The 22,540-nt window shown below is 52.3% G+C and overlaps 2 protein-coding genes across 6 annotated transcripts; both read left to right on the top strand.

Moving 5' to 3' along the window:
• Nucleotides 1–1,138: 1,138 nt before the first annotated feature.
• ARHGAP30 (Rho GTPase activating protein 30) lies at nt 1,139–14,745 on the top strand (the record flags this gene model as incomplete). Of its 2 annotated transcripts, XM_082865726.1 has the most annotated exons (13): nt 1,139–1,263; nt 6,252–6,354; nt 8,115–8,259; nt 9,107–9,189; nt 9,360–9,467; nt 10,049–10,176; nt 10,662–10,833; nt 10,913–11,016; nt 11,095–11,172; nt 11,442–11,843; nt 12,783–13,048; nt 13,141–13,489; nt 14,126–14,745. In XM_082865726.1, exons 1-13 carry the CDS (start codon nt 1,167–1,169, stop codon nt 14,743–14,745), a joined length of 2,655 nt encoding a protein of 884 aa, XP_082721852.1. In that variant the 5' UTR covers nt 1,139–1,166. The 2 variants fall into 2 exon arrangements, with proteins under 2 accessions (XP_082721852.1, XP_082721851.1); XM_082865725.1 differs by having other exon boundaries at nt 13,141–14,745.
• Nucleotides 14,746–16,428: 1,683 nt separating this feature from the next.
• USF1 (upstream transcription factor 1) lies at nt 16,429–22,352 on the top strand. 4 transcript variants are annotated; one of them, XM_082832635.1, is made up of 12 exons: nt 16,501–16,540; nt 17,194–17,307; nt 18,648–18,740; nt 19,114–19,163; nt 19,328–19,443; nt 19,702–19,803; nt 20,043–20,238; nt 20,489–20,576; nt 20,713–20,771; nt 20,918–21,012; nt 21,262–21,390; nt 21,551–22,352. In XM_082832635.1, exons 3-12 carry the CDS (start codon nt 18,733–18,735, stop codon nt 21,638–21,640), a joined length of 933 nt encoding a protein of 310 aa, XP_082688761.1. In that variant the 5' UTR covers nt 16,501–16,540; nt 17,194–17,307; nt 18,648–18,732; the 3' UTR covers nt 21,641–22,352. The 4 variants fall into 4 exon arrangements, with proteins under 4 accessions (XP_082688760.1, XP_082688761.1, XP_082688762.1 ...); XM_082832634.1 differs by lacking the exon at nt 17,194–17,307 and having other exon boundaries at nt 16,429–16,540; XM_082832636.1 differs by lacking the exon at nt 16,501–16,540 and having other exon boundaries at nt 16,938–17,307.
• The last annotated feature ends 188 nt before the right edge of the window (nt 22,353–22,540 follow it).

Consider the following 22,540-nt stretch of genomic DNA (forward strand, 5'->3'; position numbering starts at 1 on the left):
GAGGCGGAACCTGAAGATATGGAACTCTAGTATGTATATTTTGTGTAAATATGTTCATATTTGTACATAAAAAAGATATTCTGTTTTTAAATAAACAGATAAAACCTGTTCTTTCCGGTTCCTGTCTTGCTCCCTGGACTGTGTAAGTCCTGAACCTCAGTGCTCTCTGTCTCTGCACCATCTTCCTTGTGGTCCCAAGTAGGGGAGGCGTTAGTTTGCCTGGAACTAGGGGGGACGGGGGAAAAGAAGCGGCCTCCACAAGACCTTCAGCCGTCTCTGAGAGTCGAGGTCGGACAGTGGAACTATAAGCCCTTCCAGGATAGGCAGTGCCTTAGCTGTCAGTATTTTATATCCTGTATTGTATTGGAGTCTCACTACGACAGGCCTGGAAAGTAGACAACAGTGTAAACTTTTTACAGTCAAAGAACCCAAAATTCAAATGAGTTCCACAGAATGTTAGAGTTGGAAAGATTTAAAGATCATCTAGTCCACTCTCTTCATTTTTTTATATGTGTTGAAACTGAGGCCCAGTAAAGTAATGTGACTTGACTGAGACTACAGGCCGGTCAGGGCCAAAGCCTGGCCGTCCTCCCTCCTGGGTATGCCTTGCACAGCCCTGTGTTGCTCTGCTCCTAGGCAAGTCTCGGGTCTCCACCTCAGACCCCAGAATTCTGGTCTCCGAGGGTGTCAGTCACCTGCTCACACCCCAGGCGCTACCACCCACCCCAGGGCTCTGACATCACCTCCTGTTGACCAATGAGTGGAGGCCCAGCAATGGGTGAGGATGTGAATGTCAGCTACCTCCCCCACCCCAGCTCTGTGGTTGCAAAGATGCTCTAACAGGAAGCGGGTTTAAGGAGCTGCACAGCTTCCTGCCCCCCAGGGCTGAGCAGGGCGAGAAGGGTGAGTGCCAGGCCCGGCCACGAGACACAACTTCTTGCCGGGGTCCTGGCAGCTTCCTCTTCCACAGCCACTTCCGTGTGGCCGGGGCCCCAGAGGCAGGAGCTGCTGCCCGTTGCCCAGGCCACCCTCCACCCCCAGTTCTGAGCCCTGCCCCTCTGGGGCCAGGCCAAGCCCAGAGGCTGGCTTGGGATCCCATGGGGGACTAGTAGGGCAAAGGTCTTAGGGGACAGAGGTGGCTGGGCCAGAGCCCTGGGGCTCCGGCCATGAAGTCTCGGCAGAAAGGGAAGAAGAAGGGCAGCTCGAAGGAGCGGGTGTTTGGGTGCGACCTGCAGGAGCACCTTCAGCACTCAGGCCAGGAGGGTAAGGAGGCCAGCCCGGAGCTGCTGTTGGGCGGAGGGGGAGGCGTGCAGCTTCTCCAGCCTGATCTAGGCTGAGGGTACAGAAGCAGCTTCCAGGAGCTCATGGAGAACGGGCAGTGGCTTGGGGTCACCCCCAGGCAGGGCAGGAAATGTGGCTCAGTGACTGCCTGGGGGTGAAGAGACTGGTGATGAGAATGGGGGCACCGAGGGAGCACTGAGAGGAGAGGAGGGAGAGACTGGAGACCCAGGAGAGGTAGAAGAAGCCGAGGTGAGGAGATGACAGCTGGGGGACAGGAGAGGAAGGCTGAAGGGACAGGGTCAGGAGATGAGTGGCTGAAGGGGCATGGATGGTCCTTAGGTCTCAATGAAAAAAGACAGGAGAAGGGCCCCTGGAGAGCCTGCGGATGGCACATGGGGAGGATGGGTGTTTCCTGGTTGGAGGAGACGAGGTTATGGGGCTCTGATCCCTCTGCAGCCTTGCTGGGCCACAGGTGAAGATGCAGGGTGGGGACGGTCCCCTCCCCCAGTCTCTCTGATTCTCCGGTTTTCCCTGTGCAAAGGAGAAACAGGTTCAAAGTGGAAGGTGAGGGGAGAAGCTGCTAAAATGGGAACACCAGAACAGTAAGAGAGATGGCCTGAGGCCTGGTGTGAAGATGGGGGTAGAGGGTACAAAGGAGGATGGGGGTGAGGACTGTCTGTGGAAAAAATCCTCCCTGAGTTACCTTGGAGGACGCTTGGAAACGAGCAGGACCAGGGACAACATTGGCTCCCCACTGCGCTTGGTGTGCAGTAGACACTCATAAACATTTCTTGATTTGATCTGGAATTGAACGCAGGTATCCTGACGGCCCAGCCCAGCTTGTTTTTTGGTACTTCGACCTCCTCCCAAAGAAGGGCATGATTTCTTCCCCCCTCCACCCCAATCTGTCATTTCCTCTTTGTTCTCTGCTCTGGGCTGCTGCTCCGTGTGCCTGCAGTGGAGGGAGGGTGATGGTGGTTCCCAGCTCATTTCCTGCTCTTAGCCCCGCCCCTGTGTCCCCAGACACCTCCTTCCCCTTTTCTCCTCCTCCAGAGGCCCCCATCCCACTGGCCTCAGTTAAGGGAAAGCCCAGGCCCCAAGGAAGGGTGTTAAACAGCCGAAGTGGCTTCTCTGTGCCTTTCTTTCTTTTCTAACAGGGCACAGCCCAGCCGCCAGTGTGGGGTTGACTCCTTTACGAGGGATGCCTCTTGAGAATGATGGCTCTTGGGTGAGGGCCACATGATTTAATTGGGGCTGATGTTCTTCCAGTTCTCTGCAAACCCTCAGTTCAGCATCCTCATCCTGGCGCTGTCCTTCCCTGTGGACCCCCTGCCAACCTCCTGTTGAAACACTGAACTCACAGCCAGCCCAGATCCCACTCCTGTATCCCTTCCTGGCCTCTGTCAGCATTCCCGGAAGGTGAGGGGCATGTCCTCTGGAAGGGATAGGCATCTGGTTGCTGGGTCCTGATCCTAGTGAATCCCAGAGAGAGAGAGAGAGAAGCCCCTCCTGCCCTTCACAAGAACCTCACCTGAGTCCAAGGGGGGAGGGGTATCTTGGGCACCAGAGCAGCAGTGGCAGCCTTCTCCCCTTCTCCCAGCTCCTTCCAGCATAGACAGGTAGAAAGTGGAAGGACAGAGAGAGGTCAGTGATGGCTTCTCTCTTTAAGCCAAGATCCAGCAAAAATGAAAGCCCAGGCCAGGACCGCTGTGTTTGTGGTTAACTCATCCTCCCTGATTATCCTGGTTTCCCCCATCCTTGCAGCTTCGCTCCATCTCAGCACCCTCTCTCAGCTTTGCCCTAGGTGGGTCTCTTCCTTCCCGAGCCCTTATATCAATTGAGTTCTTCCTTTTTCCTAGTATTTATCTCTTTGAGATCTCGTTCAGGTTTCTGGTTCTCCCATTTCCTAAGCTTCAGGCCCTCCTCCCTGACCCACCCTTTGACTCTACCACCCCAACTATGTCTCTAACTTTTATCTCTGACCCCATTTCTCTTATCTCTGTCTCCTTGACTCCTCCATCCCTCTGATCCTCTTATCTCTTCCCCCATCTCCTTGACCCATTTCCTCTATGGCTCTGACTCCTTAGGCTCTCGAATGCCTTCTTTAAAGGTATGCTTTCGGGCTCCCCTGGTGGCACAGTGGTTGAGATTCCACCTGCCGATGCAGGGGACACGGGTTCGTGCCCTGGTCCGGGAAGATCCCACATGCTGCGGAGCGGCTAGGCCCGTGGGCCTGTGCGTCCGGAACCTGGCAATGGGAGAGGCCACAATAGTGAGAGGCCCGTGTACCGCAAAAAAAAAAAAAAAAAAAGGTATGCCTTCTTCAAAGGCCTCCCGTGGAGACTCAAAATCAACAGAGAAGGATGGGATGGAGAAGACCTGGACTGATTGCAGTTACTGTGAAAACAACCTGGGGTTTAGGTGACAGCCGACTATTTATGAGTCAACAGAGTGATGGCCGGAAGAGTTGGGGTAGCATTATTCACCCAAGAGTAGAGAAGCAGCTTGAACCACGAGGGTCTGCCTCATCTCTGCATTCAGTGCTGGGAACCTGAGGTCAGGGGACCCTGGCAAATGGGCAGAGGTCCTGAAGGGATGGATGGTGAACTGTAGAGCCTGGACTAAGGTGAGGCAAGAGAGGTGACTAGGGTGCAAAATGTAAGGAAACTCTCACTCTCAGGGCCAGGCAAGTGAAGCCCTAGGTGATTCTTTCTTAAGGAGGCATTCACTCTCAAGATCGTGCATGTGCACAGTTGACACTTGCACAACCCTAAGAGTGAGTGCTTAAATTTTGCAGCCTTGATGCTGTCCTTGTCTCACCCAAATCCTGGCTCTGGGTGCAGGAGGGTAAAGGGTGTGGACTCCGGGTCACATAAAGAGGGTTTAAAATAGTGTTTGATGGATTTATTGATTTTCTTCAGTCTGTATTTCTAACTTACTTAATTCCACAAAGAGCTTGAGATGGATGACTTCCAAAACCCAAAACTTTACAAAAAGAATAAATGACTGAAGGAATTGAGTTGAAGGGAAAACAGGAAGGGGAAAATCAGTACCTAGAAATGCATTTCAGGTGGTTCTATATGGTTCCAAGATATGGGCTCTGAGCTTCCTGGTAGTTAAAGAGGTAAATGTAATCAGGTATGAAATTCATAAAGCCCATAAGAAAAGAATAGGTGGCTTAGGAGAAGCACAGCTTTTTCTGACACTAACACATGACAGGAATTTCTCTGGTGAGTCTCAGTTAATTGGACTCAATGTTTTGTCTTAGGCAATATTCTCTATTAAAGCTCCAATTCATTGACTAATTCACTGAGTAATTTAATAAACATCTGTTGAGCGCCTGCTCTGATTCAACACTGTGCTAGACACTGGGGAGGATGTTACTACTTGTCAGAAGGTATAGATACAAAATATACCAATCATAACAAAGTACAATAAGTGCTATGGACAGATATAAACAAAGGACCTTGGTAAGTGTAATACGGATGTAAGCAAAGGGGTCAGAATTGGAAGTGATGTCTGAAGTGTGTTTTGAGGAATGCACAGGGGCTCACCAGGCAGACACAGAGAGGAGGGCATTTCCAGGCAAGGGAAAACATGAGTGATAGTACCAAGGCTTGTTCAGGGGGTAGGAAAGTGCTGGATCATAGGATTTATTGGGGGAGCTGGCTGGAGCTAAGGCTGGAATGGCAGCTGGACCTGGTTTGTGAAAGGTCTCATACAGTATACCAGGTTGAGGAGTTTCTATTTTATTCTGTGTTTGTAAGCTAAGCATTGAAGATTGGGGTGGAGCAGAGTGTGTATGTAGCAAAGGATTTAAAGCATGGAGGTGCTTAAAAAAAAAAAGTAAAGCATGGAAGTGCTTTAGAGAGGTAACTATGTGGCCTTGTGGAGATGAATTCAACACATGGTTTCTGAGGATTTCCCATGACTGAGACACCATGACAGATAAGGTGAGGAACGGCAGGATGGGTCACACTTAGATCTTGTCCTTAAGGAGCTTATGGTCTAGTAACTGGGAAGGGCTCCGAAGAAGGGAGAGAGAATACAGCGTTTTGCATTCTTGGATTTGAATCCTGGCTCTAGCTGATGATACTGCATACTCATTACTTCTACGATCCTCAGTTTTCATGTCTAATGCATAGTGCTTGGCATATCGGTGCTTCTCTCCGGAATTGACCTGTCTGAAGGTCTGTTGCAACTTCACGTACCTTCCTATGGCAGATCTAAGATCCATGCATTCACTAACCAGAGGAGGTGCTTCACAATAATGCCCATCAGCTCTGTTCCATTTTGGTTGCGAGACCTAATGTTCCTTTATCTTATGTAGGGTGTTATGTAAACGCACTTTCAAGACCAGTCCTTCACCCTGAGTCCTCTTCCAATCACATTGCTGTCCCTTAAAAATTTCTGTAATAGCAACTAGTAATTACAGAGAGAGAGAATTTCAGGTCAACAAAGGCAGAACTTTCTAACAGGAATGGGCAGTCCGGAGAGGCAGTGAGCTCCCCCTTACTGGGGGAGTTTATGCCGAGACTCTAGGCCCAATGGGCAGAGAGATTGTAACGGGTTGGCAGGCTGGAGCTGATGTCCTGCAAGAATCTTTCTGACAAGTTTTTTTTTTGTTGTTGTTGTTGCGGTACGCCGGCCTCTCACTGTTGTGGCCTCTCTCGTTGAGGAGCACAGGCTCCGGGCATGCAGGCTCAGCGGCCATGGCTCACGGGCCTAGCCACTCTGTGGCATGTGGGATCTTCCCGGACTGGGGCACGAACCTGTGTCCCCTGCATCGGCAGGCGGACTCTCAACCACTGCGCCACCAGGGAAGCCCCCTGACAAGTTTTTATTCCACGAGCTTTGCCTTCAGTCTCCCCAAGCCCCCTTCCCTGATGCATCCATTTCTCAGACCCCCTGTAGTCTCTGACCTCCCAGACCTTCTGATTTCTCTTTCTCTGCCCCATCTGTGTTCCCAGTGCCCCAGGTGCTAAGGAGCTGTGCAGAGTTTGTGGAGGAGTATGGAGTGGTGGATGGGATCTACCGCCTCTCAGGGGTCTCTTCCAACATCCAGAAGCTCCGGTGAGTCAGGCAGTGAGGGGAGAGCTCTGTGGCCAGGAGGCCAGGAATCACAGGGGTGAGGGGATGTGGGGAGAAGATAGATGATAGATACTGTCCAAGGGAGGAGCTCTAGTCTCCTCGGGAAAGGTTGACACCATGCCCTGCACTCCCCACAGGCTAGCCTGCACACACGCATGTGTGTGCGCACACGAATGTACACACACACACACACACACACCCCTCCCCTCCCACATGCACCCACCCAGCTTTAAAAACAAATTTAGATACAATTCACATGCCATAAAAATGTGTAATTTAAAAATGTGTAATTCAAAAAAAATGTATAATTCAGTGGTTTTTAGTACATTTACAAGGTTGTGCAACCAGTGCTGTCTAATTCCAGAGCATTTCATCAACCCCCAAAGAAACCCTATACCCATTAGCATCATTCCACATTGCCCTTCTCCCCCAGCCTCTGGCAACCGCTAGTCTACTTTCTGTCTCTATGGAGTTGCCTATTCTGGACATGTCACATAAGTGGAATCATATAATTGTACATTTCTGTGTCTGGCTTTTTCTACTTAGCATGTTTTCAGGGTTCATGCATATTGTTGCATGTACCAGTACTTCACTTCTTTTTAGGGCTGAATAGTATTCCATCGTGTGGCGTTATCACATTTGTTCACCCATTCATCCGTTGACGGCTACTTGGGTTGTTTCCACCTTTCGGCTGTTGTGATTAATGCTGCTATAAACATTTGTGTACAAGTATTTGTGTGGACATATGGTTTCAGTTCTCTTGAGTATATACCTAAGAGTGGAACTTCTGAGTTGTACGGTAACTCTATGTCCAAACTGTTTTCTATAGGAGTTGCAACATTTTACATTCCTACCAGCAATGTGTGAGGGTTCCAATTTCTCCACATCCCAGCCAACACTTGTTACTGTGTGTCTTTTTGATTATAACCACCCTAATGTGTATGAGGTGATATTTCATCTATATTTGCATTTCCCTGATATCTAATTATGTCGAACACCTTCTGTGTGCTTATTAGCCATTTGTGTATCTTTGGAGAAATGTCTATTCAAATCTTTGCTCATTTAATAATTAGGTTATTTGTGTCTGTTGAGTTGTAAGAGTCCTTTATGTATTCTGGATATCAGATACTTATTAAATCTATGATTTGCAAATATGTTCTCCCATTCTGTGCGTTGTCTTCATTTCCTTGATAGCATCTTTTGGTACACAACAGTTTGTAATTTTGATGTCAAATTTATCTATTTTTTTCTTTGGTTGCGTGTGCTTTTGGTGTCATATCCAAGGAACTGTTGCCTAATCCAAGGTCCTGAAGATTTACACTTATGTTTCCTTCTGAAAGTTACACTCCTCCATCTTTACACATACCCAGAAACACACATTTAGGCTCATCCCCCCACTTCTACTGACTCCTACATACCCCTACATTGCTACTCACACCGACTCTACATCCTGATATGTACCCCTGTTCATGCATAGACCCATTTACCTATCCACTTACCCATCTCAACATCCACTCTACACGTTGACAGATACAACGCCTTATACTTGCTGCCTCACGTATATACACGCCCCAATCTCTTCCTTCCACGATTCATACGTGTTGACCCTCGACCCTGCCTGGAGCTCATCTCTACAGCTCTAGGCCTAGGTGAGGGTCCCTCAAATCATAGATTTAATGTAGGTGAGGGTCCCTACATTTCCTCAGACTGTCACCACTCCTGACCACTCTGCACCTCCCCAGGCAGGAGTTTGAGGCTGAGCGGAAGCCAGACCTGCGGCGAGATGTTTACCTTCAGGACATTCACTGCGTCTCCTCCCTGTGCAAGGCCTATTTCAGAGAGCTGCCAGACCCCCTGCTCACTTACCGGCTCTATGACAAGTTTGCTGTGAGTTGAGTGACAGCGGGGTGGGGGGAGAAGAGAAGGCTGAGGGTGACCTCTAGGGATCCTGCGTGACAGAGACCACATGAAAATGAAAAGCCCCGTCCCTTACAAATCTCCTAGCTCTGCTACCTCTGCTCTCCCCTGTCCCTCTGCTCTTCATTGTCTCTCCTTTCCCTGCAAACTGCACACCGTGCAGGGTGAGACTGGGGGAGAGTAGAGGTCAGAGAGAGAGCAGAAGCTGGAAAGCCCTTGGAAATCACCTAGACAGGAGCTTCCCTACATTTAAGAGAATGAGAGCCCTTTTAGGAAGTCAATTGTTTTTCAAGCGTGCCCTTCCATGAACTGTGATCGTGTGCTGAACATCTTTTGAATAAGAAAATACATGACAAAAGTGCTCTCTTGAATTGAGTAACACTTCTAAGTTAAGCTGCATTTTATTGAGCATGACATCATTTAGAGATCCTGAATACCAGGGCATGACATTCAGCCCATACAGGCCAGAAGGGGTGGGCATGGGCCTTCCTGGACACCTTGAAATCAACTCCGTGGCCCCTGGGGCGCCCACAGGGTGGAACCTGATGTGTTCCAGAACCAGAGCACTACTGATGAGGACGCTAAGGCAGAGAGTGGCTGTGAGTTGCTCAAGGTCACAAAGCTAGTAAGTGGCATAGCCAAGATTCATCTGCAGGTCCTGGGGCACCCAGATTCTACGTCAGTGTGCTTTGAAGATTCAACCTGGGGGATGGAGTGGGGTACAGCACAGGCTGTTTCTGAGAGTTTGGCTCAGAACTCTGGGGAGGAAGCAGGGGCAGCGCTGGGTCAGTGACTCCTGCTCCTTGATTTCAACCAGGAGGCTGTGGCAGTGCAACTGGAACCTGAGCGCTTGGTCAAGATCCTAGAGGTGCTTCGAGAACTCCCTGTCCCAAACTACAGGTGTGTGGGCCCCCTCCCCACCCAGAGTCCCGACTCACCCCGCTCAGCCCAGGCTCTTTGTGCACCTGGGGCCTTGACTGCTCACTTCTCCTCTTGCACCTCCCCTCAATCCTGCCTCTGCCTGAGCGCTCCCTTTGTGAGCTCTACCCCACAACGCCCCCTTTCTGCAGGACCCTGGAGTTCCTCATGCGGCACCTGGTGCACATGGCCTCATTGAGTGCCCAGACCAACATGCACGCCCGCAACCTGGCCATCGTGTGGGCCCCCAACCTGCTGAGGTGGGTGCATGTGTGGGGATCCTGGCAGAGCCTAGCCCCTGGGAAGCTGCTCGAGGAGGGGGTGTGGCTGTGTGGGTGCACTGGAGAGGGGTCTCACCCAGTGAGAACAGGAAGTTTCAGGATCACATTGAGTGCGATGGAGCTCACCCACGTGAGCCCCTTCTCTGAGCTTGAGTAAAGTCCCTAAGGACAGGGCCTTTGTGTTTTCTTACACTGCATCACTTAGCTCAGGGACTGGAGCAGGAAGGGGTTGGGGGGATCCTTGTCAAACGTTTGTTGAGCAAATGTCTTGGAGAAGTGGGTTGCACATCACTCCCTGTGATGCAAGGCAGACTATGAGAAGTCCTGAGATTCGTTATACACAAGGCGCCCTGCAGAGGAGGTAGAGATTAATCCTGAGGAGGGTGTCCAAGAAGGCTTCCTGGAGGAAGTGGCCATTTGAGACTTGAATCATGCATGTAGATTAAGAGGTGGAGATGGGGTTAATGGCATTCAGGGGAAAGGGTGTAAGATCTTTTTAGGGAGAATGCGAATGGGGAAGTGTGGTGGGGCTGGGGGAGAATAACTCCACACCTCCACAGGTCTAAGGACATAGAGGCCTCAGGCTTCAATGGGACAGCAGCCTTCATGGAGGTGCGGGTGCAGTCCATTGTCGTCGAGTTCATCCTCACACATGTGGACCAGCTCTTTGAGGGTGCTGCTCTCTCTGGTCAGTGCCCTTCCAACTCACCAAATCACCATTCTCTGTCTGGGAGTCATGTCAGAGTTATAGAGAGCCTCCAAGATCATCTAGTTCAGTTTCCCTGCTTCGTGGATGACAGAACCGAGTCTCATAAAGTATTGTTGCTTATCGTCACGTGGAGAAGACCCTGCAGAGAGAATGGTGCCGTCAGGACTTGAGGAGGCCTCTTCTGCTCTCCGTCCAGGGCATAACTTGGCCTCTTAATCACCATCCATCCTGGTTCTCGAGGCTAGTGAAGGATCATTCCCATCCCCGGCCCACTGGGCCAATGTCCTGGGATCTCCTGGCCCCCTTTGTCCCTGAGGACTCCCTCTTGAGGAGCTAGACACAGAGGGTCTGCCTCCAGGTATATCCCTAGCATGGTAGTTGGTGAGTGGGAGGGTGCAGTGAGGAGCTCCGTACCCAAAGCCCTCTCTCTGTTCCTGGCTGGCCAATTCCTCTTCTTTTCCTAGGTGGTGAGGTGGAAAGTGGATGGCGATCACTTCCAGGGGTCCGGGTGTCAGGCAGCCCCGAGGACCTTATGCCCCGATCCCTGCCCTACCACCTGCCTAGCATCCTGCAGTCTGGTGATGGACCCCCACAGATGCGGCCTTATCACACTATCATAGAGATTGCAGAGCACAAGTAAGGCCTTCTTCCTGGGCCCTCCTCCCCTGCACTGGCCACCAGGCTCCAACTGCAGTGATTTCTCCATCCCCTCCAGGAGGAAGGGGTCTTTGAAAGTCAGGAAGTGGAGATCTATCTTCAATCTGGGTCGCTCTGGCCATGAGACCAAGCGTAAACTTCCACGGGGAGCTGAGGACAGGGGTAAGTCTGGGGAGATGTAGGGGGAGCTCTGCTGAGGGTGTGCCAGGCCCTGGCTCTACGCACATCCCTGTCTTGCAGAGGACAAATCCGATAAGGTGACTCTGCGGCCAGCCAAGAGCATGGACTCACTGAGTGCTGTGGCTGGGGTCAGTGATGGTGAGTATAGGTGTGCACTCTTGTGTGTGTGTCGGGGTGGGGCGAGGGTAGTGATGGCTAGTGACTGTACCTCCAGGGAGGGAAGGGGGATCCTAAGTAGGTGTTGGTGGGGTGACGTCTGACCTGCTGACTGTAAGGTTTGCAGTAGCGGCTAAGGGAAGATGGGCCTGGTGTATTCCAGGCTAGAGAAAACAGGGAGCACTCTCTGGAGCCTTTCTGAGGTGTCCAGGCCCCTTGCAGAGGCTGTTGCCTACCTCTCTCTTCCACAGAGCCAGAGGGGCTTGTGGGACGCAGCAGTCCTCGGCCATGCCCACTGTTGCTGGCGAGCTTGGAGAATGATTCTGTGGAAGCAGCAGAGGGTGAACAGGAGCCCGAGGCAGAAGCACTGGCTGGCACGAGCTCTGAGCCCGGCACACCACGACCTGGGCGGTCAGCAATCCGTGCTGGGGGCAGCAGCCATGCAGAGCGCCGTGCTGGCGTCCACATCTCAGAGCCCTACGATGTCAACCTCCCACCACACATCAGTTCTATGCTCAACATATCCCCGAACATCATCTCTAACGTCTCCTTGGCCGGGTTTGCCCGTGGTCTTGAGTACCCCACCCTACAGCCCCGGCCAAGCCCTGCCTCTGGCCCTGGCTCTGGCCCTGGCCTTGGCCCTGGTCCCCCAGGTGAGGATTCAAGGATTTCCCAGGGCTGGGAGAGGGGACTAGAACTCTAGGCTGAGGCTCCGATGCTGGGGATCTGCTCTGGGCTTTGGCAGGTTATCTTTAGCTGCCTCCCCGGATTCAAGATGGGGGGAATCCAGTAATATTATCAGGTTGTGTGAAATTCTTGCAGAGAGGATCTCTGGCAGCCTTAGATCACTGATATACCCAAGAATGGGGATCTGTGTCATATATATACAGCAGGGATTACTAAGTACAAAGTGGGAATATATCATAGACGATGGTAATAATAATAATATTAATACTAATAGCTAACATTTGTCGAGAGTTTATGATGTGCTTTGTTAAGGACTTTGAAGGCATTAGCTCATTTCATTTTCTCATAATGTTGACACAGGTATTGTTTTTATCCTTATATTACAGCAGTGGAACCTGAGACTTAGGTTAAGCAATTTGGTAGGAGGTGGCAGAGCTGGGATTTGATCTTTGCTCTGACTCCAGTTCCTGAAGTGTCAATAATGAGAAGTACTGAGGCAGCACTAGGTACTGGGTAAGGATAAGGGCTACAGAGTTAAGTAGTCTTGGATTCAAATTTTGGCTGTGCCACTCGTTGTTTGTGTGACTGTGGACAAATCTCTCTGAGTCTCACTTTCCTCATCTATAAAATGGGGATAAATACCCTACATTATAGGGTTGTTTTATGGAGAAAATAAGATAATGCATTATAAAATGTATAGCACAGTGCTTGGCACCCGGTAGGCGCTCAATAAAGGTGGCTCTAAGCCAATGGTTAGGGATATTGGTCTGAGAGGATCGGCCACATGGAGGATCTATGCTGGGAATGTTGGGCCCATACTGTAGCAATGCTAGGAAGATTCACATTGGAAAGGGTCGGGGCTGGTCTTGACCTTTGTATTCCTGGGACTACCTTTCTCCCAACAGATGAGAAGTTGGAGGCAAGTCCAGCCCCAGGTCCCCTGGCTGACTCAGGCCCAGCGGACATGACCCCTGCCCTGGAGGACTGCCTGTCCCAGGAGGTGCAGGATTCCTTCTCCTTCCTAGAGGACTCAAGCAGCTCAGAGCCCGAGTGGGTGGGGGTGGTGGATGGGGAGGTGGCCAAGGCAGGACCAGCAGGAGCAGCCTTCTCCCCTGGGGAGGACGACCCTGGGATGGGCTACCTGGAGGAGCTCCTGGGAGTTGGGCCTCAGGTAAGGAGGCGCTGTGCTGGGTTTGGGGGTGCTAAGGAATCCAGAGGGTGGACAGGGCCACCTGGTCCTGAGCCACGATGCTGTGCTTACAGGTGGAGGAGTTCTCTGTGGAGCCACCCCTGGATGACCTGTCTCTGGATGAGGCTCAGTTTGTCCTGGCCCCCAGCTGCTGTTCCCTGGACTCTCCTGGCTCCGGGCCTGAAGCAGAGGAGGAAAGTGGGGAGGAAGTCTTCCTGAGTGCCTATGATGACCTAAGTCCCCTTCTGGGGCCCAAACTCCCGACCTGGGAGGGTTCAGGCAGTCTAGAGGAAAAGGGAACAGGGTCTGGAAGACAGGAGGCTCCAGGACAGGCGGAGGGAGAACAGGTATTCTGGGAAGTTGAGGAGGGCAAGGAGGCTGAGCCTGGAATTAGACGGGACATCAGGGAGGAGGCTGAGGGGAGTCCAGAGAGTGGAGTGGAGGGTGGAGAGGCCAGTGAGGAAGGAGTGGAGGCTGAGGGAAGCCAAAAGGTGATTGACAGTTTGAGCGAAAGATGTGGGGAAGAGAGAGAGGAGACAGAGGCCAAGGGAGAGGAGTCCAAAGGTCAGCAGGAGGATGAGAGTACAGAGGAAGCTAAGGGTGTGGAGGAAACAGGAGGGGAGCAGGGGAAGGAAAGAAAGACCGAGCGAGAAGAAGAGGAGGAAGGAGATGAAGCCCAGGGAGAAGCCAGGAGGGACCCAGAGGATGGGGCCCAGGAAAACCAAATTGCTGAAGAGAGCTGGGAAGTTGTACACAAACAAGAGGCTGAAGGAGGCAGAGAAGATGAGGTCAAAGGGCAGAGGGGGGATGAGAACCAAGAGGCAAGAGAAGACCAAGGAGATGGTGAAGATAGCAGAATCCCAGAAGCAGCAGCTGAAGGAGGAGCAGGGAAGGTCAGCAAGGAACGGGAGTGTGGAGACGGAGAAGATGAGGGAGACCAGAGGGCTGGAGGTGACCATGTAGAAGAGGGCTCCCTCCCTGAAATGCCACACGTAGAGTCCCTGGAGGTTGACAGTGCCAAGGAGGGCAATGCCCAGCCCTCTGAGACAGAACACGCAGCCCCACAGCCACCCCGGCCAGAGGAGATGGATCCGGAGGGGCAGCCCAGTCCCCTTGGCTCAGCTGGTGGTGTGAGCATGCGCCTGGCTTCCACCCTGGTTCAGGTCCAACAGGTCCGCTCTGTGCCTGTGGTGCCCCCCAAACCACAGTTTGCCAAGATGCCCAGTGCAATGTGTGGCAAGATCCATGTGGCACCAGCAAACCCATGCCCAAGGCCTGGCCGGCTTGATGGAACTCCTGGGGAACGGGCCTGGGGGTCCCGAGCCTCCCGCTCCTCTTGGAGGAATGGGGGCAGTCTTTCCTTTGATGCTGCTGTGGCCCTGGCCCGGGACCGCCAGAGGACTGAAGCTCAGGCAGTTCGGCGGACCCAGACCTGTACTGGGGCTGGGGACTACAGCCTCATCCCCAAAACCTCCCCCTATAGCATGATCTCTGCCTATTGTCCTCGGCCCCTTAGCTGCCTGGAGCTCCCAGCTGAAGGCACAGAAGGGTCTGGACCCCGGAGTCGGTTTAGTCTGCCCCCGAGAGAACCCCAGCTCCCTGACCCCGTTGAGTCGCCCCAGCGCCGATCGTATGCATTTGAAACACAGGCTAACTCTGGGAAAGGTGAGGGACTGTGATTCGGACCAGAGCACAGGGCACAGGGGACAGTAGCTGTCTCCAGGGTCTCTCTGCTGTCTCTTCGGCAGCCTGAGCAGCTTTATAGGTTTTGGCCCTCCAGCTTCTCTTTATGACTGTGGAAGGCACGTCTTGGTCCGTTTACCTGAGGTTGTCTCAGACACAAAGCACTTATCCCTTACAAGATTCCAGAGAAAGTCACCGAGATCCGGTTCCCAGAGAGTGGGGTCACTGGCCAAAGGGAACAAAGAGTAGGCGGCAAACTTAACGATTTCTCAATGTGAAGAATGAAGGCAGAACTCCAGCCAAGTTCCGGCCCTCTTAGGCAATGAACTTCTCTTCATGGAAGTCCAGAGTACAGCCAGGGGTCAGGGCCAGATCAGAGCCTATTACATACAAACACTTTTAGAGTTACCCATCCTTGTTCTACTCTTGGGCCCTGGGACACCTCTTGCTCCTCTTAACTCCAGATTAGGAGGAAAATGTGCAGGAAACTTTGAATGCGGAGTATTTGTTGGAGGGACTGGCTCCCTTCCCAGCTCCCCCACCCTCTGCCTCCCTGCATCTCAAGGAAGAGAGGTCTTGTATAGATCTCTCTGGCCTCTCCTTTCTGCTTTGGAATAACTTCCTATTTTAGGGAAGGGGAATGGCGTCACTCAGGCCCTGGGACTGCTCCCGACAGGCTGGGGCCACACGTCCCAAGGGGCAATGTCTCAGAATAAACGTTGTATTTTTACACATAAGTAGTGTGGTGTCTCATTATTCTTATTAAAGTCTTGAGTGATACGTTTGGCCAAACGTTGTGTTTTTCTGTTTTTATTGTTTGGGCGCTCTTCCTCAGTTGTTGTCGTGAAGACCTGTAGCTAGAAACTAGAGCTGGGTTCATGGTGGTCAGGAAATGGGGAAGAGAAACTTATATTTACATAATGCTCATTATATGCCAGTAAAGGCTAGGTATTCTATGTGCACAGAATCTATGCTCTTGATTTTATTTGGTCCACCTAATAATTCTATAAGGTTGGTATTTGTAATCTCCATTTACAGATGAGGAAACCAATGTTAAGTCAAACGTTGCCAAAAGTCTCAGAACTAAGAAGTGGCAGAGGTTAGATCTGAGACCCGAGTTTGTCTGGCTCCAGAGTGTGAACTCTTCCTCTCACACCACACTACTCCAAATCCATTAAGGGTAGGTCTTGACTGAAACGAATGGGAATCAAGATACCTCTCACAGAAACTCTGAGCCTCACAAAAACCATAAGCCTTGGGGGGGTCTTTGGGTGACCGCTAACGCTAATACAAATTCTATGTATGCCCAGATATGTCTTAATCTCCAATAGAGAGTTTCTCCAATAGAAAACTTAAAAAAGATGTCCTTTGTTAAAGATGGCGCCTCTTGATCTAAGCTGGCCCCTCTCACTCCCTTCTCCTGGAACTAAAAAGGCACTGTCCAGCAGAAAAATGGTAGCACCAAGTTAGTCGTCCTTCTCCCGTTCTTGGACTAGGACGAAAGCGACTACGACTTCAGAGCCATTCTCCCGAGATCCCTGAGCATTGCTTCTTCCCCGCCCCAGCAACACCCACAACACGCCCCCATCCCAGCCCTCATCAAGATGGAGCGAACGGAAGTGGGGCGACTCAGAGGCTGAGTAGGCTGGGCGGGTCCAGAGACACACTTCCGCCCCTCACCAACATGGGCGCGGGCCGGCAGTGCGCATGATCAGCTGTCTTTGGAGATACCCCAGTCCGGAGAGGGAGAACACGGTTGGGGGAGATCGGCGGCTGAAGCTGCCTTGGCCGGTGAGTGCAGGACACGGCGGGAGTCTGGAGACTGGGTGCGCCGGCGAGGCAGAGCAGCCTCGATTTTGTTTCCGTTTTTTAGGTTCAGGAACTCCTGGGGCGGAAGCCTTTGTTTTGAGGGAGGGGGCCGTGCCTGTTTCGTTATCTCCCCTTTTTGTGGGCCGAACTCACTCCCCGCCCCCGGGCGCACAAGTCCCCGCCCTCCCGCGCTGCTATCCGCGAGCCGATGGGCCGGACACTGCGGGACCCGCTGAGCTCCCGGTGTCCTTTCCTACCTCTGCGGATCAGCGGAGGCTGGGGGTGAGCCCGGCCGGGCTGGCCAGGTCACCGCGCGGGCTCCTGGTCGCGCGCCTGGCCGGCGCTCAGCTGCTGAGCGCCTACTGGTTGGTGGGCCTGCAGGGAGACGCCGCATTCTCAGGCAAGGTCTAGGCGCCTGACTTCTTTGCGAACTTGATTCTTTTTCCCTTTGTGTCGAGACTTAGGGCTCTTGCAGGGCCCTCGTTCCCTGATCGTGCACGCCACAACATCCTAGCCCGCTTTCCGTGTCGCATACCCCTAATGCTCAGGAAATGCTTCCCGATGTCCAAATAAGATTTGAATAAGTAGCCTGATCCCGTTGCTGGGTGTCCTCAGAGGCTGCCTCTGTCTGACAGCTGTGGGCCATAGAGACGCCTCCTGTGCCCTGGCCTCTGTTTCATTGCTTCCTTCTGCTGTCAGCGCTGCAAGCCTCAGAGGGGCACTTCCTCCGCAGGTTTGAGGATGGAGAGGTAGGTGGTCTCGAAACTCTGGTGCTACTTCTCCCTTAGAGACTGGGATCTTCTTGCAGCGCTACTTCCTCCGGACAGTTTCACTTTCAGTTCCTTTTTTTTTTTTTTTTTTTTGGTTAACACTGGATACAAGCTTTCCATGGCTAATTCGCTGAAGATAAAGGTCTGGGGGACCTTATGGGTAGAGAACTTACAAAAGTCTTACCCCTTTCCTGTCGGGATTATTTTATTGCTTTGTACAATGTAGCTGTTTTTTTCCTGGAGGCATCTGTCTGCTCAGCCCTTTGTTTTTCCTGCCCGCCTCCCCAGTCCGCGCCCCCCCCCCCCGCCCCACGGGTGTCAACGGTCGTTAAGGCAGGCACCTCGTAGATGGATTCCTCCCCCATTGTCTCTTCTCTTTCCGAACCCCGAACCTGGAGTTTCGCTCCTTTTTGCTGAGGCTCAGTTGATTTGGAGTTGTCATGGCAACATTTTAGCAACTGTGTTGCTCTACAGGAAGGCTTGGTGAATAAAATTGTAGCAGCTTGAAGATGATACACTTGGGCTTTAGGGTCTTTAATGAATGACATAAAGCTGGACTCCCCAAAACAAGAGCCCTGTCAGTAGAAAGGGGCCCGAGGGCCAAGTCTGGTCTTTATGGTTCCGGAGGTTTTTCCAATGGGTTTCAGGTTTCCCTTTCCTAGATTTGAGGACGGGAATTTTTCGGCGTACAGTATGTGCCTGAGAGGCTGGAAGAAGCGTCAGCATCCATGGCCCTGTGTTTTTTTTTTTTTTTTTTTTTTCTTTTCTGGCGGTACACGGGCCTCTCACTGTTGTGACCTCTCCCGTTGCGGACCACAGGCTCCGGACGCGCAGGCCCAGCGGCCATGGCTCACGGGCCCAGCCGCTCCGCGGCATGTGGGATCCTCCCGGACCGGGGCACGAATCCGTGTCCCCTGCATGGGCAGGCGGACTCTCAACCACTGCGCCACCAGGGAAGCCCGGCCCTGTGTTTTTTGATAGCTGTGGTCTAAACATGGCCCTTCCTAATCCTCATGTCATGGCAGATCGTAATAGCTTTAATAATAATCCATCCAGAAATACGTTGTTTCTCAGTCTTGCAGTATAATTATTCCCTCTCCATCAGGAGATGGAGTGATAATTGGAGAGACGCGGAGCACTATTTGTAGAGTTGCTTTTTCAATCACTGTAGCCAGCCCTCAGTATCAGAATGGAGAAAGCTGATTGTCGCCTGCAGATGACTGGTTTATGTTCCTGGATGTGTCTTCAGGGAGCCTAGGTTCTAGAAACAGGGGAGCTTTCAGTTTCCTAGACTCACTAGACTCCCTGATTCCTACCAGGACTTAGCACTCAGGCCTGTGAGGCAGGAGATACGAAGACTTCCAAAGAAGGACCAATTCCTCGGATGTGCCCCCTCACAGAGAGATGAAGGGGTGAGTGAAGAAGAGGTAGCGTCTGGGATGGGAGATGGGAGGCCTGGGAGAATGCAAAATGGCTAAGAGCACTGGCTCTGGAGTCGGGCAGACCTAGATTTAGGTCCCAGCTACATCACCCTGCTGTGTGATCTGGTTTCCAGTTTATAAAATGCAAGTAGTGCTACCTACTCATAGTGCTGTTCTTAGTATTGAGTAAGATATTGCCTGTTAAGTGCTAAGCTCAGTGCTAAGTAAATACTAGCTCTTGTTATTCTAACCTAACCTAGCACCTGTTGGGAATGCCAATGAGTTTGGGAGCCATATGTTACTGGGCGAATGAGCTTTTAATTCACTTCTTCCCTTATTCTTCCTCTTGTCCCTTCACAAACAGGCAGCAGAAAACAGCTGAAACGGAAGAGGGGACAGTGCAGATTCAGGAAGGTGAGTGGGAGAAACGGAACTGAGCTGAGACCAAGAGCCCATCGTGGCCTCTCCCCCTACCCCATGGGCCTATCACCTGTGCAAGCTACTTCTTTTAAATGACATGCAAGTGCAACAGAGGGAGAAAAGCAGTAACTCACAGACTTGTCCTTTTCCTAATTCAGGTGCAGTGGCAACTGGGGAGGACCCAACCAGTGTGGCTATCGCCAGCATCCAGTCAGCTGCCACTTTCCCTGACCCCAACGTCAAGTACGTCTTCCGAACTGAAAATGGGGGCCAGGTAAGGGAGGGGGCCAGGTGGCTGCAGGTGTTACCTGGGGTTGGGATTGAGGGAGGTAATTGAACCTGTCATGGGTAGAACCTGGTTTGGAGGATGAGGTGAAGATGTGGACTGTTTGGGGGGAAGGGGATGGGGGTCTCTGAAGGATTCTTGTTTGGGGGCCCTAACCAAGAGAAGCTTTATGAGGGACGCTGGAATCCCTAGCACTTACACTCTTATTCCCTCTTCCCCTCCTTCCCCTTTCCTCCCTGCCTCTAGGTGATGTACAGGGTGATCCAGGTGTCTGAGGGGCAGCTGGATGGCCAGACTGAGGGGACTGGCGCCATCAGTGGCTACCCTGCCACTCAATCCATGACCCAGGTACAGGGGTATGGGATGCAGAGGGGACTAGAGCTCTGAGTAGTAACATGAAGAAGGGAACCAATGGGATAGGTGTGGCTAGGGATAGGGAAGCATCTAGGGCTGCCTTGACCCAAAGCACTAGACTCTCCCTTTCTGGATGTTTCTCCCTCCCTCCTCCCAAGGGATAGAAGCTGCAGAGTAGCTCATGGGAAGTATTTAACTGTCACTTGTCTCTGTTCTCTTGCTCCCCTTCCCAGGCTGTGATCCAGGGTGCGTTCACGAGTGATGATGCAGTTGACACAGAGGGGACAGCTGCTGAGACGCACTATACTTACTTCCCCAGCACTGCAGTGGGAGATGGGGCAGGGGGTACCACATCGGGGAGTACAGCAGCTGTTGTTACCACCCAGGGCTCAGAGGCACTACTGGGGCAGGCGACCCCTCCTGGCACTGGTGAGATATTATGTGAGGATGCTGGCTGGAGGGGCTAGGATAGGCTGTGGGACATGGCTGGTGGGCAGTGGGCCTTTACTCATGATCCCTTAAATGATCACAAAGACGTGGGCAGGCAGTGAGTCTGGGGCTGCCCTTCCAGCAGGAGGCGGTATGTCCTTTTTAGAGGAGGGTCCCAAGGCCTTGGCCTTAGAGCTTGGTGAGGTTCCTAGGCCTATGTCCTGACAGAACCTACCGTGCATCTTCATAGGTCAGTTCTTTGTGATGATGTCACCACAAGAAGTGTTGCAAGGAGGAAGCCAGCGCTCTATTGCCCCCAGGACCCACCCTTATTCCCCGTGAGTAACCCGGTTTCTTTTCAGTTACCAGAAATGGTCTTGATTCCTTCCAGATTTGGTGTAATTCCTCACCCCAAACTCCAATCTCATTTTTTGACCCTCCCTTCACTCTGGCCACTCTGGGCTCTGTTGCTAGGAAGTCAGAAGCTCCCCGGACAACTCGGGATGAGAAACGCAGGGCTCAGCACAACGAAGGTAGGTATGATCTGCATCTGAAGCTTGGAGCTCTCTGGTGGGATTGGGGGATAGCTGTGATGTTGAGGGGAGAGGTTAGGTAATGTTACCCTGGGGCCTTTGGTGAGTTCTCCCTGAGTCACCTTGTCCTCTACTTTGCCCCACAGTGGAGCGCCGCCGCCGAGACAAGATTAACAACTGGATTGTACAGCTGTCCAAGATCATCCCAGACTGCTCCATGGAGAGCACCAAGTCTGGCCAGGTCATGGAAAGACCCTGGTAGTGGGCAAGATGCCTGAATTCTGTCTCCTGGTATTGTTTCCAGAAATGGTAGAGAGTGGGCACACATGGCAGTAGTCTTTTCCTATCTCTCTCTGAGGTTCCTGAATCCCTGGGAGATGTTATTTCACCATCCTTAAGGGAAAATGAGGTCCAAAGTGTAAACATGCTTTTGGAAAGCAAGCCAGGTATCTTATATCCTAGTCCTCATTTTGATGGCTTTTTCTTACAGAGTAAAGGTGGAATTCTATCCAAAGCCTGTGATTATATCCAGGAACTTCGGCAGAGTAACCACAGGTTGTCTGAAGAACTGCAGGGGCTTGACCAGCTGCAGTTGGACAATGATGTGCTTCGACAGCAGGTCAGACCCCCGCACCCTCAGTATAGCTGTCCTCAGCCTCCCTAACCACTAACCCAGCTTGGGCCTCCTCCTCCTCACTGGTGGGTGTCCCGGTAAGTTCAGGGACTTGGCTGTGCCAACTTTTCTACCTATTTCCCTTACTGCCTCCTTCCCGTGGTAGGTGGAAGATCTTAAAAACAAGAATCTGCTGCTACGAGCTCAGTTGAGGCACCACGGAGTTGAGGTCGTCATCAAGAGTGATAGCAACTAATTCTGGGGATTCAGAGGCTTTGGGCCCTACAGCCCCTTTCAGAGAACTGCAGATAGCCCAGGAGCAACAGGCTAACCCCGTGCCCTTTCCTTCACTGCCCACTTCTGGCATGGGACTGGGGGGAGTTCAGAAGGCGTGTCTTTGAACTGAGGCCCTGTGATATAGCAGCCTGCAGTGGTGTGAAACACACACGTGGATGTGTACTGACCTCCTCGCCCAACCCCACCGTGCAGCCCCTGGGCCCTTGTGCTCCTCTTGCACAATGCATGTGCTGTCTCCATGCTGGACACTGGACACACTGAACTGGGGGGCTTGCCCTGTGCTTGCTTAGAGTGCCAGCAGAGGGTCTGCTGACAAGCAAAGCTCTGGCTTGCCCCAGGACACTGGCGCTTCCACTGGTTCTTCCTTTCCCTGGAGCTCAGATGTGCACCTGAGGACTCTGGGGAACAGGCTTCAGCAAGAAGTGGGGATAGGATGCTTAGCAGTGGCTGCTGCCCCAGGAAGAGGAGATTGGCCGGCAAGCAGCTAAGGCCTATGCAGAAGTCTCTGGAGCCAGGGAGAACAACAGGCAGGGCCCACTGGGGGCCTTACCCCCTTGTGGGGACGGGTTTTTCCCCCCCCCCCTTTTCTTTCTTTCCTTTTTTTTTTTTAAGATAAAATATTAAGAGCCACAACTGTCTCCGTTTTTTCTCCTTTTGCGGGCCCCAGGGCGGGAGGGAGGGGGCACATTGTGCTTTGACCAGTAAGGGTTGGCCAAGGTTAGAGTGGGGTGCTGCTCCTGGACTCTGAGTCCTACTACCTGGGCCAGACCGGTGTGTCGTTGCCCGCCCACGCCCGGCAATCGCGAGGATTTCTCTAGCGGGCGTGTGTTAGGGCCACCGGGAACCGGTGCTGCAGGGG

This window comes from Leucopleurus acutus, assembly GCF_964270905.1.
Source record: "Leucopleurus acutus genome assembly, chromosome: 2".
Lineage (NCBI taxonomy): Eukaryota > Metazoa > Chordata > Mammalia > Artiodactyla > Delphinidae > Leucopleurus > Leucopleurus acutus.

Excerpts from the sequence above, each read along its gene's own strand:
- USF1 (XM_082832634.1), top strand. Across the intron at positions 20,239-20,488 it reads GGCGACCCCTCCTGGCACTG|GTCAGTTCTTTGTGATGATG; the intron begins GTGAGATATTAT and ends GCATCTTCATAG. Across the intron at positions 21,391-21,550 it reads ATGATGTGCTTCGACAGCAG|GTGGAAGATCTTAAAAACAA; the intron begins GTCAGACCCCCG and ends TTCCCGTGGTAG.